Below are 15,701 nucleotides of genomic sequence, written 5' to 3' on the forward strand. Positions count from 1 at the left end.
TTGTTCTTTCTCCTTAAAAAATGTTTAATTTTTTTCATGTGTGTTTTGTGTGTGTGTTTTAAGTATAATAATAAACAAAATTTGAGTGCAACTTATTTTTTAATCCAAGAAAATACAATATTGAACAATCAAAGTCAACATGCAGAGGAAGTACTTATTCTGAGTTTTTGTTTTTTTTTTTTTGTTTAATTTTTTTTTAAGAGTTGGATTCTTTTTTGTTTAAATGATATTTTCAATTTCTTCGTACAATATTTATTTTTCCTTTTTTTAAATTTTTCTTAAAAATAAACCTCGATTTACTTTGTCGCGTTTGAATTAAAAACAGACAAGCAGGATGAAATGGAAAATAAGAGTGGTCACGGGGAGTAGATAGGGGTAGTTTTTTTTGTTGTTGTTGTTTTGTTGTTCTTCTGTTAAAATTATATTGAATATATGTTTATTTGTTTGTTGTTTCTTTTTTTTTTTTTTTGTTTCAATGAAATCCTTCCTATTATTAGTTTGATTTTTTTTTGTTTGTATTATGTTTTAATTTTTCTTTTTATAAATTAAAAAAAAATAAAACACAATGTAAAACTTATTTAACCATCATGTTTTCTCTTCTTTCCTCGGGATTGTGGTTCTTCTGTAAGGAGAGAAAAAAAGAGAATTAAAATAAGGATATGTAAAGGATATATGTACAATTAGTGTGGTCCACGTTATAAGGTAAAAAAATAAACCATATAATTCATTAGTTCCCCACCCATTATTTTGCTACAGACATCAATACCAACATATGCTGAAAGTTTTAGCCTTCAAAACTAAAAGGAGGAGGGCGCTCATCAGCTTTGGAATATTAGACTTTGTTACCCTTACCTTACCCTTAATATCTGATTATATCGTATTAGGACTTGGCTTGAGGTTGCAATTTGGATTAAACATGATAAGCACGCATGTTCCCGACAACCAAGTAAATGATTTTCACGTTTCTTTGGTTTTGAGTCACTAGCTCGTATTTCATTGATTAATTCTGTTTTGATAACTTTAAGCAAAAAATACTTACAGACGAATTTAAATGAACAAAAATTATTATCTGTGAAAATATCAATTAACTATTGGTTTTTTATGAAAAACTTTACCACATCATAACTTTATTCACTTAATAAATCAAAACAAGAGTTAATTACTAGGCATGAGGACCCAGCTATACCAGCATCTGAGCAAAAACTTTGAGCCTGTTGAGCGCCCACTTACACTTCACCTAAAAAGCTGACATTTCACGTGTGTAATACAAAACACATATGCAACCAATTTTTGAGTGGGGAACAACGGAAATGTAAAAACCAAAAAATTGGACCACCCTAATGTACATGAAATCGATTTGAAAATGAAATAAGCTTCCCTCCTTGCTGAAGAACTCAATAGCATACAAAAGATTTAACTTCGGATAAGAAAATCACTCATAATTCGAAAAAAAGTTAAGGCAGTTGGAGAACTCCCAAACCCACAATAAAACTTCTCTCAACGGAGACAGTTAGTTGTTGAATTTTAATAAGTAGCGAAGATGTCTTCTATCAGCGCATCTCACCCGTACGTACCTACTGTGTTGTAGTTTTTGAAAATGTTTTATATTTGTACTCGTATGTAAGCCAAAAAGAAAGAGTATTTTAAATAAATTATTAGAGCTGAAGTTTTGCCTTCAAATAATAAAATTGCGTGGAGCAAATTTTTTTATTTGAATTTAATTTTAAGGATGGTTTTGTTATTTGACTGATCACTACAATAAAAGCCTGTTGTTCAGCTCGATTTTCTTTTTGTATAATTTCATACGTAAATATGCACACACCTGATAACAATGATATAAAGTGACAGATATAAACTGCGTGAAGGGAAGAACAAAACAAATAATAATTACAAAGGATTAGCGAACACTGGTCGGCAACAAAAATAGAGATTGAACTAAAACCTACTTTTCTAAAGGATTTTTATGTGCTGAGTCCGAATCCGACTCAAAATTTCAGTGGCACGTCACGTTTTTGAAATACTTGCGTATAAACAGGTCAAAAACGCGTTTTTTGAGTTCATTTGATGTAGCATAAGTAGTTTTTTACAAAACTACTTATGCTTTCTCAATGCAATGCAATCTCTGAGATATTTAAAAAAGAAATTTGTGATACATACGTATCTCAAAATCTTGATTGTTTTTTTTTTTTTTAAGTAATAAATGGTTTTTTGAACTAAATTTCAGTTCAAAACGGAAAAATATATATTTTTGAATAAAAATCAAAAAGAATTAAATTGAAAATTGGTTTTTGAGACTTTATATCAAAAATAGTGATGAATATAGCTAAAAAACTAGACGTGATAGAATAAATCTGTAAACAGTTTAGAATTCAGCACACTTAAGTCAATTAAAATCACCTCAAAAAGTTGTTGCTCCCGACTTGTTTTGTTTTTTTTTTTTGTCGACCAGTGAAAGACCAAATAACAGGCTGTCAGAAACAAAAATTGTATGAAATGACAGCTAACCCTGGAAAACTGATTGTCGATACCAATTAGTTCCGAGCGAAACTTTTTATGATTATTTTATTTCGCATGTTTGAAAAAAATGGGAAATATTTATTCACGATAGCCCCTATAGACCAGGGGCCCTATTTTGTAAAACGAGTACCTACACTCCATTTCAAAAACTAAAAAAAATCATTCATAATGTAAAAATAATGTAAAATGTAATAAGTCTTCAGCCTGCATTCCATATTTCTTACGATATGGCCAGACAAATAACAGTTATCCACTATCCAGGTCTATAAAAAAAATTGCTTGAACGCACAAGAAAATCATGCAAGTTTTTACAAAAGAAATTCACATTACAGTCTAAAAATTCTTTAAGTTCACATTATAGAGATGGCAACATTTTAGAGAAATTCGCATTATCGGTAATTCACATCGAGGGACTACTTTATAAGACTTTCAGCCCTATGATGGTAGCCGATCGGAAGAAAATTGTATCCGATTTGTACGAATTTTTCAATTTTCATATGATTTTAACCCTTCCGACAGTAAAATCGGACAGATATACGAAAAAAATCTTAGGTGCGTTGAAAATTTAAAATACATGCGATGCTATGCAGTGAACTGTCAAAATATTTGCGACGGGTTATGCTTTGCGCTTTTTTTTCTTTCCGATTCTTCCCGACAGAAAATCAAACGTGAAATATTATCCGAAAAAAATAAAAACAAAAAAAAAATTGGGAAATGAGTGCGTTGTTTGACGTCAATTTTTCTTCTCAAATTCGGGTACCGTGAATACAAAAATCTTCCGATCGGAACTTTTCTCCGATCGGATATTTTTCCGATCGGCTACCATCATAGGGCTGTTTTAATAGAAAAATAAAATTTATTGTTTGGTATCCCGTTTAAACTTGAAAAATTACTACAAAGTCGAAGTTTCTCTAACTCGAATTTTTCTTCTTCCATTTTGGGAGTTTGACTTATGGAAGTTCGACTGTAATTATTGACAAAGAAAATAAATATTTAGCATTTGAACTTACCCCCTGTTTCCGTTTCTTTTTGTTCTGCAGATGGATCGGCAGCAGCAGCAGCGGGAGCAGCTTCACCATCGGCTTCTTCTTCGTCAGATTCATCATCATCATCGTCATCTGCTCCATCTTCTTCATCCCATTCTGAATTATCTTCTTCCAGATCATCATTATAGACCTTTTAGAAATAAATAACATAATAATGCTCTTACTAACTGTTCTCATAAAAATTAAATTTTTGTTTTTGCTAAATAAGAGTGCAAGATCAACAATCTCACCTCAGCTAATGACACATCACCATTATCTTCGTCATCGCTGTCATCTTCCTCATCATCATCGCCATCTTCTCCATCATCCTCATCATCGACCATCTCGTCGGAAACTGCAAATAAAATGAAAAAGAAAATGAAACGTGATTAGTAAACAAGCAATGATTATTTCAAATGCTTACAATGTGCTGCATTAACTAAATTCAGCAATGCAAAGAACCAATATAGTAAAAGTGCAAAATTCATTGGAGGAGCTTGTTGAGATGTGGAAGAATCTATGGTTGCTACTGTATTTTCACAATTATTTGTAGTGGAAGCATTATTTGTTTCTGATGACTCTTTAAGTTTTAATTCTTTTAGATATTCATCCAAGTCATCTGTTTCATTGGACGATGGAAGATTTTGGGTGTTTTCATTTGTTTTTGACGAGTTTTTGGCTTTAACCCGTTTCTCAAATTTATCTAACTCGTCCAAATCTATTTCTAAACCGTTTATACAAAATGCATTTTTCCCTGAAAGCCACATAAAGCTTTTATGAAACAAATATGTTTTTTTTTTTTAGATTGTAATTGTAGGTTATGATTGATGATGCAAAAGTATGAAGAAAATGATAATGAGTTTATAGACTAACTGATTAGTTTTTGGTTTAGATATTGGTTAGTTTTTTTTTAACAGTTCTTTAAATATGATAGAATTTTTAAGAGTAAATTGGATAGTGATAATAATTTGGACATTGTGATCCATAACGGTCAAATTTTGTTCGCAAAGAAATCCAATACATTTGAAAGAACTTCTGACAATGAAGACTCAGCCAACCCCCAATACTGCCGTTGTTTAAATTAAATGCTTTTGTGTATTTTGGATTACAAGATTCAAATGCATTTAAAGAATTTGGGATAAAAAGTGAAAGCATTTTATTTGACAATTTCGATGTCATTTTTAAGTTATTACCATAAATTTGATAGACCCGACTTTAATGTCAGATCACACAATATTCTAAACAAACTTAAATGTGTCTAAAATTGAACATTCAAAAATAATTGATCAAAACTCACCGTCATCAGAATCGTTTCCATTAACTTCATCATCATCGTCGCCTTCTGATGGAGCTTCCACATCATTGGCATCAAATCTAAAATAAGAAAAATCAAAATATTAAGATAACAAATAAACAAAAAATTTATAATTTCAACTTACCCATCTAAAAATTCTAGCGATGGTAACATTTCAAAGATTTTTTCACGATAATTCTCAATTTGTGTGGCCTCATTATTAAAGAGATCCAAAACCGCAAGATTTTCAAACGCTTCCAAGGGTTTAAGGGCTTCTAAATCTTTGATTTTATTTCCAGAAAGATTAAGATAGGCTAATTTTGGACTTGTTGTAAGATAATTTAGCCCATTCGATATTCTATAAATAAAATTAATATGAAACAAAAAATTCTACAAAATTCTTATTGTTGATGTTTTTTTACCTGTTATCGGAGAGTTCCAATCTCTTCAAGTTGGGGAGCTTTGGGAAACCTTTTAATGTGGTAAGACCAACATTGATAAGACTCAAGGATTCCAAGGCGGTATATTCATCTGTGAGACCAACGATACTGGTACTTCTGCAGTTGTCTAAATTGAGCTCTGTGATCTGTAAATTAAAAAAAAATATATTGTAATTTATAGATTCAAATGAACTAAATAAAGTATTATTGAATAAATCTCTTAATAAAATTATTAGAACTAAGACAGCTTTTTACTTTCAGCGTATGAATATGCAAATGTGTTTAGATGGTTTTGAAATTCTTGGTCCTACAAGAAAAGAACACACTGGTTAAAGCTAGCACACAATCAGCCTTATCACAAACAAAAATCCCCAATAAATACATAGGAATGTAAGTAAAATTTCCCAAGATCTAACGGAATAAAAACGACTTGAAAACTTTGTTAAGGCTTAACTATAATAGGCATATGCGATCATGGGCTTATGTCAAAATGGCATGAGTGAGTTGTCGAACATACACAATTCTTATGGGATAGCCATAATGCGAATATGCGCGCTTCGTTAACTTTCGTTAAGCATTATGACGTGCGCTCTGAACCGCACGGCATGAGTAAATTGGATGCAAGGGGGATGGAAAAATTAAATTATTTTCACTTAATAAAAATGTGATAAACGAATTGTGAATTGAATAAAAACAGTTTTAAAAATCTATTTGTGTAATTCAACGCGTTTTTTTTTACAAAAATTATGGAAAACATGTTTTCAGAAACAGGACGAAGCAGTTTGTTCGATTTTAACATAAGCCCATGCGCGCATATGCCTATTATAGTTGGGCCTTTAGCCTGAGTAAGTCCATCGATCAACGAAATTAAAAACAGCTTTTAACAACTCCATGGGACTCGATTCATGCCGTCCTTGATTTTGTTCACCTCAGTTGAGATTATTTGGCTTTCAAAATTTGCCGTAACGAAATCTTAAGAGAACAAAATTACTTGTACTGAACACATAAGAAAAAGAAAAGAAAGATTGAGTAGATACTTTTCTTCTATGAATTAATTTTTTTTATTTAGCATTAAAATACATTTTTGGATTTTGTTCGACCTTTTCGAAAGCTTGCAAAAAGCAGGTACTGTTTTCAACTTATATCAGGGACTAAACATAGTTGAACTAATAAATTCTGTAGTTAATGCCTGCATAAACTCTAGACTTCCCGGAAAGATTGAAGTGAACAACTTCGACAGTTTTAAATCGGGTCTACTCGTTTCTGCTCAAGTAGAAAAGTCTTTCAGCTCATTTAAGACGCTTCTTAGAGACTATCGCAGGAGGCTGTTTCCTGAAAACTTTAAAAAGCTGTTCAATACCTTCATAATTAAAATATCAAGCTCTTTTTTCTTTTTATTTAATAAATGCCTTTTTTTATGTTTTTTTAGGTCATAAAAATCTTTAACCTATAACCGATTGCTACTGTTTGAATGAGCCTTTTGGAATCACAAAGATATTAGCTCGGATTTCGGAATAACCCATTTTTCATTATAAGATGTCGTTAAAACCGATTTTCTATGTATTTAGAAATTTAAGAGGTTGTATCAAACCAAAATATGCAAAAAAAAAGAATTCCACATAGAAATTTTTTTCTAAGTTGAAAAAATGGCTTGAACCGATTTATGTATATTCGAAAAGGCTTCTCTTAGTTCGATAACTTTTTTTTTACAATTCTTGGCATGCTAGCAAAAAGTTTTTTATATGTATATTTTTAGGACGCTGGGTATCACCCATGATACTTGTTTCAGGTAGTCATATTGAATGGATCAACAACTCTATTGGGTGTGTAGCCGATGATTGCGACGGCCTTGTCGTGACTTAAAGGATTTCTTCGTTTTTTCTGTTTGAGCTTTGAGGTATTCCTGGCATAATCTCAATCTCAACGTCTGTTTAGGATCGTTACCCTGTACAAATACAAATTCTTCACCAATCAATCGACGATTTTCCTCAAATATCGTCTTATTCGCCTATTTCTTCATTCTTCTAATGATTCGAGTCGAATCTCTCACACCACTTGAAGAGAAACAACCCATTACAAAACCACTTCATGTTTTACGGTGGGATCCCCTAATTGGGAAGCTTTTCCGTGGCCTTTCTACCTATTTAAACCTTCTACTCCAATCTTACAATTTTCACGTTTTGAAAACCTAAGCTAAATTAAATAGTTTTGTAAAAATGTATAATGATGAAAAACCCAAAATACATCGTGTAGATTTATATTCGGCCATATCACGAATTCCATTCGTATCGGAAATTTGCTACGATTCAAGAAAAAGCATCACGGAATCCGTTCGTAATGGAAAATTTCATACAAATCGCCACTACGATCGGATTTTTTGATTTTTTTTTTCGAGAATCGTAGAAACGATACGAATGAAATTCGTGATAAGGTCGATTAGATATATACAGGCTATTTTGGTCAATTTGATTTTAAATGCGAATAAAAAAAAAAAACTTTATTTCATCTTTTTCTCAACGTTTCATCGTTATTTACGGCTTCTTCAAACTTGCAAATATTTTACAAAAAGAATTGGATCGGAATACTTTAAAAATTAGAAGTCCAACCCATTTTTTAATACCATACTACCTAACTGGCATGACTCAATAACCACCAAAAAAATGATAAAGTTCAGTTAGCAACTAAATGTCCATTCTTAAATCAAAAACACAAAAAATCAAATCCCTACGACAACTTGAAAAAAAAAAAAATCTACGCAGACAGGTGCATTCCGTTGCAGTTTTGTGGCTTGCGCGTCACGCATCTTCTTGTTTTCGATTTATTTGTCTTCTTCTTCTTCTAACTGTTTTACGTATCTACAAAATACACAACATCCAAAAAACACCATCATTTCCCAGTAGTAAAAACAAGTTTACCCTTCATCTTCTCTTGCGGCATCGAGCAAAGGCAAAAAAAAAAAGTTAAAAAAGCACAACATTTTGTTGATGACTTTTCATCTCTTTTCTTCTCCTACGCAAAAAAAAATATATGTACTGCAATTTTCTGCATCATTTAATTTGACCATGGAATCGGAACAATATTCCATTTCCATATTAGAAATAATTCTGTATCTGTTTGGTCTTAGGCCAACTTGAAGGTAAAAAGAAGATGAAGCTAGTCGCATTTTAGATTGGCAGCGCTAGTCCTCGTCTCGACAGCCATATTGTGACGAAAAATTAGAAAATTTTATTTTTTTATTATCAAAATTTTTTTTAAACAATGCAAAATGTTCAAAAAAAAAATGCGATTGTGTGTAATGTTATTGAATGCAACAACAAGTGTTTAACTCGATTATGTGAATTTTGAATATTCGAGCAAACGAGTTGGGCCAGAAATTTTCAGTGAAAAAATTTGGAAGAAAAAATTACGCAGATGAAAAAAAAAAATATGGCGACTATTTGGTGATATGTTGGTTTGATTCCATTTTGGACTCGGATCGAAGGAAAATTGGAATGGTGTGGTGAATTTGAAAGCAAATGAATGAATGAAATGATATGGCATGGGAGGGAAACATGCAAATTTAACGTCATCTCACAAATCAATTAAAAATGGTTGATGATTTTCCAATTTGATTGTGAAAATATGATTGCGGTTTTTTTTTATTTATTTAGGGAATAGCAATATTTAATCTTTAAGATTGCATGAATAGTAGACTGCTACTAAACTAACATAAAAATGACATTTCTCTCAAGGGAAGTTGAAGGTGTGATTTGACAGAAGGATATGAAAAAGTGCGTTACTTTTACTTGTGCGCGCTTAAAAATCACTGACATCTTAACTCAACCCTTTAGCTATAAATGTACACATATGTACCTATTTTGCAAATTGCAACTAGCTTTTTTCATATGGAGCTTGATGTGTGAGCCATATTAAACAAAGAAACACAGCCTATGTATATGAGACACTTTGAATGCTTTTTATAAGAATTCAATACAACCTGTACATTTATACACCTACTTCCTTATTGGTAGCTGGCAGGTATTTCACGAAAAATATCTGATACCTATCTGACTTAAAAAAAAGTCAATAACAAAGTTGATGAGTAAATTTATATTTAGTTCAGAATGCAGGTGTATGGAAAAAACAACAGGGTACATTTTTTTTTAATTAAAGATTTGTATACCTAACCTATGGCAATAATTTTTTTTTAAAGAAAATTAATAGATGATAAAACAAAATTGAAGCCTTCCTTTATAGAAAAATTTTCAGAAAAACAAACATGAGTTACCGAAAGAACAAACAGTCTCTTTACTTGCGATAAGTACCCAACATCAGTTAGATTTGTCGTACCTTTACTAAGACGCCTAATTATGGTTTACAGTAGTTATACAAATCATAACATGAATATACTAGGAATTTGGGCAAATTCAGACACTACTTTGGAAACAAATCTAATTTTCATGATTTTTTTCTTCATTTTTGTAAAAACATTTTAAATTAAAAAAATAAGCGATGAGTTTCAATCATCCATTTAAAGTTATTTTCGAAAAGGTTTAAATAAAAATTAAACGAGAGCTGTTGAATTTTAATAGGCCCGATGTATAATTCAGATGAAACCAAACAATTTTTTCCAAATGAAATTGAAGGCTTTTTCTCAATTTGCACTCCAGATTAAGGTTAATATTATATGGAATCATTAACGGCCATATTAATATTCACTAGTTTAAAAAAAAAAATCTGGGTGTAAAATTGTCAAATGTCAAAAATAGATCCAAATAGTTATCCCGATTTTATCTATGAAAATAGTTAAAAATGACTACTTTTTTCTCTGTGTGATAGTGAATATCATAGATTTGGATTTATTTTTGACATTTCAATTTCTTTACATCCAGATGTATTTTTTAAACTAATGAATAATATGGCCGTAAATGTTAAAAAAAATTTAGGTTTAAAGGTGCATTGCTCAACACTTATGAATGCGAGTACAATCCGGATATTAACTATTTTTTTATGACTTCAAGCTCAAAAGATCGAAAAAAAACTAGAAAAATAGAACAGTCCAAACACTGATTCAATATTATTCTATTTTTATAATACATAAATGCAAAAACCTAAAGACCTTATTATTTGATGACTTTGCGAACAAAGCCTTATTCCTTATATCTACCAAAAATTTAAGATATCAATAAAGACCACGTTTTTTGTGCATAACCTACATAGATATAAACTAAAAAAAATACACAGAGTGAAAAAAATGCAAAGTAAATTGTAAAATGGTCAACTTATGAAAAATAAAACTTTTATGAAACATCTTAAAATTAACTTGAAACAATTAAAAAAATTAGCGCTTTCAGCTTGGATATCTTTTAAGACAGAAGAAAATTATACGAAAAAAAACTTTAAACATCTCTGCTGAAAAATAGCAATACTTAATATTATTTTGCATGGCGTTTAAACATCGTAGTTAATATCGCAAATTTATATTTATGTATTATAAGATTATAAATACATAGTGGTAGTAACCATACTTTGAAGGAAAATATATTTAGGTTGTTTAGTATCATCATAGTATTATTTATTCTTCTTTTCTTCCAAAAATATGTCTATGAATAAGTTAACCTCGATTAACTATTTAAATATTAAATTTAAACTAAATGGCTTATTGATTTGAAATTATGGTACAATGTTCAAAGCCAAAGCATAACCCTGTTTTTCTTGGCATGTAATGGGACCAATTTTCGTATAAAAGAAATAAAAAGAAAAACTGTCCAACGTATTGCTGATTGTAATAATTCCAAAAGGATGTTATTAAAAGTAAAGAGCAAACGTTTGAAAACAGTTTTTGTATTCTAATCAAATTGTTATCATATGTTTTGGTCAAGACAGTTACCAGATTTAAACTGCACCCAGAAACAGAATTTGTCGATCCATGTCAAAAAAAAAAAAAAAATACAAAGGAAAACGGTTTATCAGAAAGACTTCAGGAAATGTGAAAAGCAAAACGTATTTAATTTTTTTAGAGCCTAAGTCTCTGCATATATCTGTGGCAACAAGGAATAACAACATAAGTCAACTTATGTCGAAATTGAGTTTTTTTTACAAAATCTGCGATATAAGCAATTCCATCTACCATAATTTTATCTTAAGCGGTTTATGAATTACAGGTAAAAGAAAAATGACATTAGTATTTATTTGTAATGAGAAGCCAAACTTTCAAATCGCTCTCCTGAAAAGTTATAAAAAACTGACTTATGTTGTGTTTCCTTGTTGCCACAGATATGCAAACATATAAGCAAACATATATGCAAACATATATGCAAAGCACATTGATTTGGTTAAAAATATAAACATTCAAAACATTTTGAATCATTCTGATTCTACAGGGAACTTTTCTTTATAACTTTGACCAGAATATAATTGAATTTTTACAGAAATTAAAAGACTAATCCATTAATTTTCCCGACCTCTCGTTTTTGCGAACATCTTCAGGGTTTTAATTTTTTTCAAGACATTAATTAAATAAAATAACTTTTTTTTACCTTTAGAACAATTTTCTTGCGTTACAATATAATCTTGAAATTCGATAGTAATTTAGCCTTTATAAATAAACAAATAACATGACGGAAACTTTCTGCTTGAGGTTTGAGAAATCTCAAATGTTACAAGTTTTTGTGCAAATCCGTGTTAATCCCTCAAAATTAAAAAATTAAACAAAAAGCGAATTCAGCTCCGTTTGAAACGAATTGAGTATCAAAGGAATATAATTTCCAAAAAAAAAAATCATTTCGAGATAGGGATGCTCATGGAAAAAAAAATCGTTATTTTATTCGATGTGATACATCGTAACCTAACATCGACGTTTGTCGAGGCATTGCATAAAAACAACAATATTTTCGATGTATCGAATGAAAAAATAAAATGTTTTTTTTTTTTTTATTTTCAATGAGTTTTATTCAATATAATTTTATATTACATAAATTTCATTATAAAGCAATCTTATGCCGACTTTTCACCAGTCGATTTTTGTCGTGTTTCGGCGCAAGTCGACTGGTGTGAACGCAAGCCTCAGGTGACTAAAATGACAATCCCCATAAAAGAATCCTAATCGACTTAAGCCGTGCGACATAATTGTGTGGCTAAATTGACTCGTGAAGAGTCGGCATTAGGAATTAAAAACATTAACGATTTGGCACTTTTTGTGATTTTTTTCAGAGTTTGCTTCATTTGACGCATCGAATAAAAAAACATTAATGTATCGGTAAACACCGAAAGGGTGAGAAACATCGGATTTATTCTATACATCGATTAGTTAACATCAATGTTTTCGATGTATCGATGTTTTTTTGAGCAACCCTACTTCGAGATCGCCGAAAATTCCATTTTTTTCTTTGAAAGGAATTCGACATTGGTTATATTTGGTAGTTAGGTACCAACACGTAGGTAGGCACAATCAATGGCGCAAAATTTTAAACGATTTAGTAAAATGCTAAAGCCAAAGTAAAAAATCATTCTGCTTCTGACTAAGTAAATTACTAAAATGCCTTTAGCATTTTTATCAAACGAATTAAAGAAATACAGTAGCGAGCAAAAAAATGCAAACAATAAAAACATTTATATTATTTTGCTCGTCTAAAAACGCATATTTAGGTAGACTTTTGACCAAATAATGGTTTTCGAGTAAAGTATTCCACAAATTGACTCTGTTTAATAAAAATAAAACAGTTTCAATATGCTAAATTTGGTAACTTAGTTCTTGTTCAAAACTCTTTAAACCTCTTTCGTTCGCATTTTTTTTTTGCTCGCTACTGTATGTACCTACAGCCATGGACAGAGAAATAGCACGCTATTGAGAAAAATCATGCTAATCGAACTTTATATGTATATTAGGAATGCTTTTTATAATTTTTTTTCTTTATTCGAATTACTTTCGATCTTCATAGTCAAGGGAAAAATCCTTCTCAATTAGCTAAAACTCATAATTTCTCGCAAGTTAATTAGATATTTATACATGAAAATGACCCAAACATGCATCAAAAATAGTACAAGATAGGTTTCCGGACGAAAAAATCGATGTTTGCACCTAGCCATCTCAAATTCACGATCTTAACCCCATAGAAAATGTATAAATTGATGACAAGGTTAAGATTGGGGAAACAAAATTCGAAAATTCAAACGATCTTTGGGCCAGAATCAAAGAAGCGTGGTACCGTACTCCACAAAGTGGATACCAGACGTTACTTGAAAGTTCACCAAAGAGGTGCCAAGGAACTTTGAAAAACCGTGGTCTACTAACAAGTTACTAACTTAGTATTGAATTTATTGAAATTGTAAGAATTTTTGCTTAGAAATCATTATTTTTATGATTTTCGGAATGTGTGCTATTTCCTTGTCCACAAGAAAAAAGGGTATTCTCTAAAAATCATAGTTTTTAAAAATTGAATTGTAATAATAATTAATTATTAATTTTATGAATCTCCATAAGCTAATGCATGCCCTGATATAAAAATTATAATGTATAAGTTAAAAGGTCCCAAATAAATCCAATTTCTGTAAGAAAAATCAAAAGTGTGCTATTTCTTTGTCCATAGCTGTACTTCCAATGACTGTATCTTTCTATTAACATGCCATCTATGTATCTACTAAACTACATTATATGCAAGTTAGGTACATATAGGTACCTAACTGCAATAATAAAGATGCAGATCTACATTTATATGTTTACTTTAAGCCCAGCTATGAAAGATAACACGTTTCAAGGAGAGAAACAGCGTCCCATCGATTTATTTGATTTGATTATTTTATCAATGCAAGACTTTTTCCTCTTACATACATAAATTATAACTATTTTATCAAAATGGTGAATCACAAAAAAAAAGGGACACATAAAAAAACGAAGCATGGTAACACCATTCAATAGAAAATGACTTCCTTCAAAATAAAAAAATAACAACAAAATAAAAAATATCTAACATTTTTTTGTCCTTCAGAATGAAAAAATTGAATATGTCATTAAAAAAAAACGCAACACAAAAAAATGGCGCGTTGATGAAATTAAAAAAAAACCTCACAATTAAAACCAAATCGATTTTATCGGCCACATCACTTTTGTTTTCAGTACATAATTTTTTTTAAGCCGCGTGGTACATGATTCTCAACAAAATATTAAAAAAAATGATAACTACTTTCAGCTTAAAAAAAAATAAAGAAAATAAGAAAAAAAAACGACTTGTTCCTCTTCTCTTGGCCTATTGTATGGTTGTTTTTTTTTTTTTTGTGTCATTTTGTTCCAAGGAAATTTTAATACAAGTGACTCTCTTTTCTAATCGCAAAGTTTATCCGATTCCGATCTGAATTTTCAATTCAAATCAAATCGAATCGCGAAGGGCAAAGACAAGAACATGACGCCTCAAAGCAATTCACACACGTGAAACATTTTTTTTTTTCTCTCCCCCAAAAACATAAATTGGGGATTTTTTTTCAATTTGATTGCACCTATTATTTTTTTAATCACACGCTAATTAATTGCCAAGAAGATGCTTGGTCCGTTATTGGACTTGAATTTTTATGAGAGTGTAAATTTTCTTCACCCTTTTTTTTCGATTCGGTTTGGTGGAGGAAGGAAGTAGGCGGTCGGTAGGTATTTATTTCTACGTCATGGCCCAAACATGGTTTAATTTTTTTTTTCTTACATTTTTCAATAAATCCTTGCATTTCTTAGAACTACCTTAAAAATATGAAATTTGAAAAAAAAGACGATAACTTACTTGATTGGCACGACGTGCTCTCCGTTCAAGTTCTATCCTCTTTTCCATTATTTTGTTATAAATTTACGGGCTTCTTGCTTGCTGCTGCCTGTGACTGTCACACACAAAGCTGATAATAAAAGTAAAAACGCTGCTTCTTTGGAGAGTTTGTCCGAGAGGAGGAAAAATGGAAATTCCCGGCCGAAAATTAAATAAAAATAAAAAAGAAGAAAAAACAAATTAATTTCCACACAATCGGTTAAATCGTCAGTGGAGTATTATTATTTTTTTTTTTATTTAATTTAATTTTCCGTGTCGGTTTTTTTTTGCGGAGGAGAGCAGCAATTATGAAAGCCGCGAATTTTTTCTTTTTGGATTCTTCTTGTTTCTTCACATTTGATATTATAATAAAATGGTATGGGGAACGAAATGGAATAGAGAAACTTACCTGCTTACTCTTGTGTGTGTGTGTGTGTGGTAAAAAAAATACTGTTTCGGTATTTTTGTATTTTTATTTAAATAATTGACAAAATATAAATTTTGTCAGTTTTTTTAATTGAAATTATTTTTGTATTTAATCCAATTGGTTGATTTTATTTAATTTTTTATACTTGATTGGAGAGAGGTGGAAAAAAAATAAAACAAGTAAAAAGTTAGACAAACTTCTGACACGGGCACGCACGAAATAGAAATTTTGATGTTT

General features: G+C 30.6%; 1 protein-coding gene across 2 annotated transcripts; it reads right to left on the reverse strand.

Annotated features, from left to right (window-relative positions):
• Positions 1–439: 439 nt before the first annotated feature.
• Positions 440–15,372, reverse strand: LOC129921538 (acidic leucine-rich nuclear phosphoprotein 32 family member A). Of its 2 annotated transcripts, XM_056003415.1 has the most exons (8): positions 15,020–15,372; positions 5,259–5,422; positions 4,982–5,194; positions 4,840–4,916; positions 3,967–4,296; positions 3,794–3,897; positions 3,528–3,693; positions 440–622 (listed from the first exon to the last, which is right to left on the reverse strand). In XM_056003415.1, the coding sequence occupies exons 1-8, from the start codon at positions 15,065–15,067 to the stop codon at positions 579–581; spliced, it is 1,146 nt and encodes a 381-aa protein (XP_055859390.1). In that variant the 5' UTR covers positions 15,068–15,372; the 3' UTR covers positions 440–578. The 2 variants fall into 2 exon arrangements, with proteins under 2 accessions (XP_055859390.1, XP_055859389.1); XM_056003414.1 differs by lacking the exon at positions 3,967–4,296 and having other exon boundaries at positions 15,020–15,362.
• Between the last annotated feature and the right edge of the window lie 329 nt (positions 15,373–15,701).

This window comes from Episyrphus balteatus, chromosome 1 (genome assembly GCF_945859705.1).
Source record: "Episyrphus balteatus chromosome 1, idEpiBalt1.1, whole genome shotgun sequence".
Classification (NCBI taxonomy): domain Eukaryota; kingdom Metazoa; phylum Arthropoda; class Insecta; order Diptera; family Syrphidae; genus Episyrphus; species Episyrphus balteatus.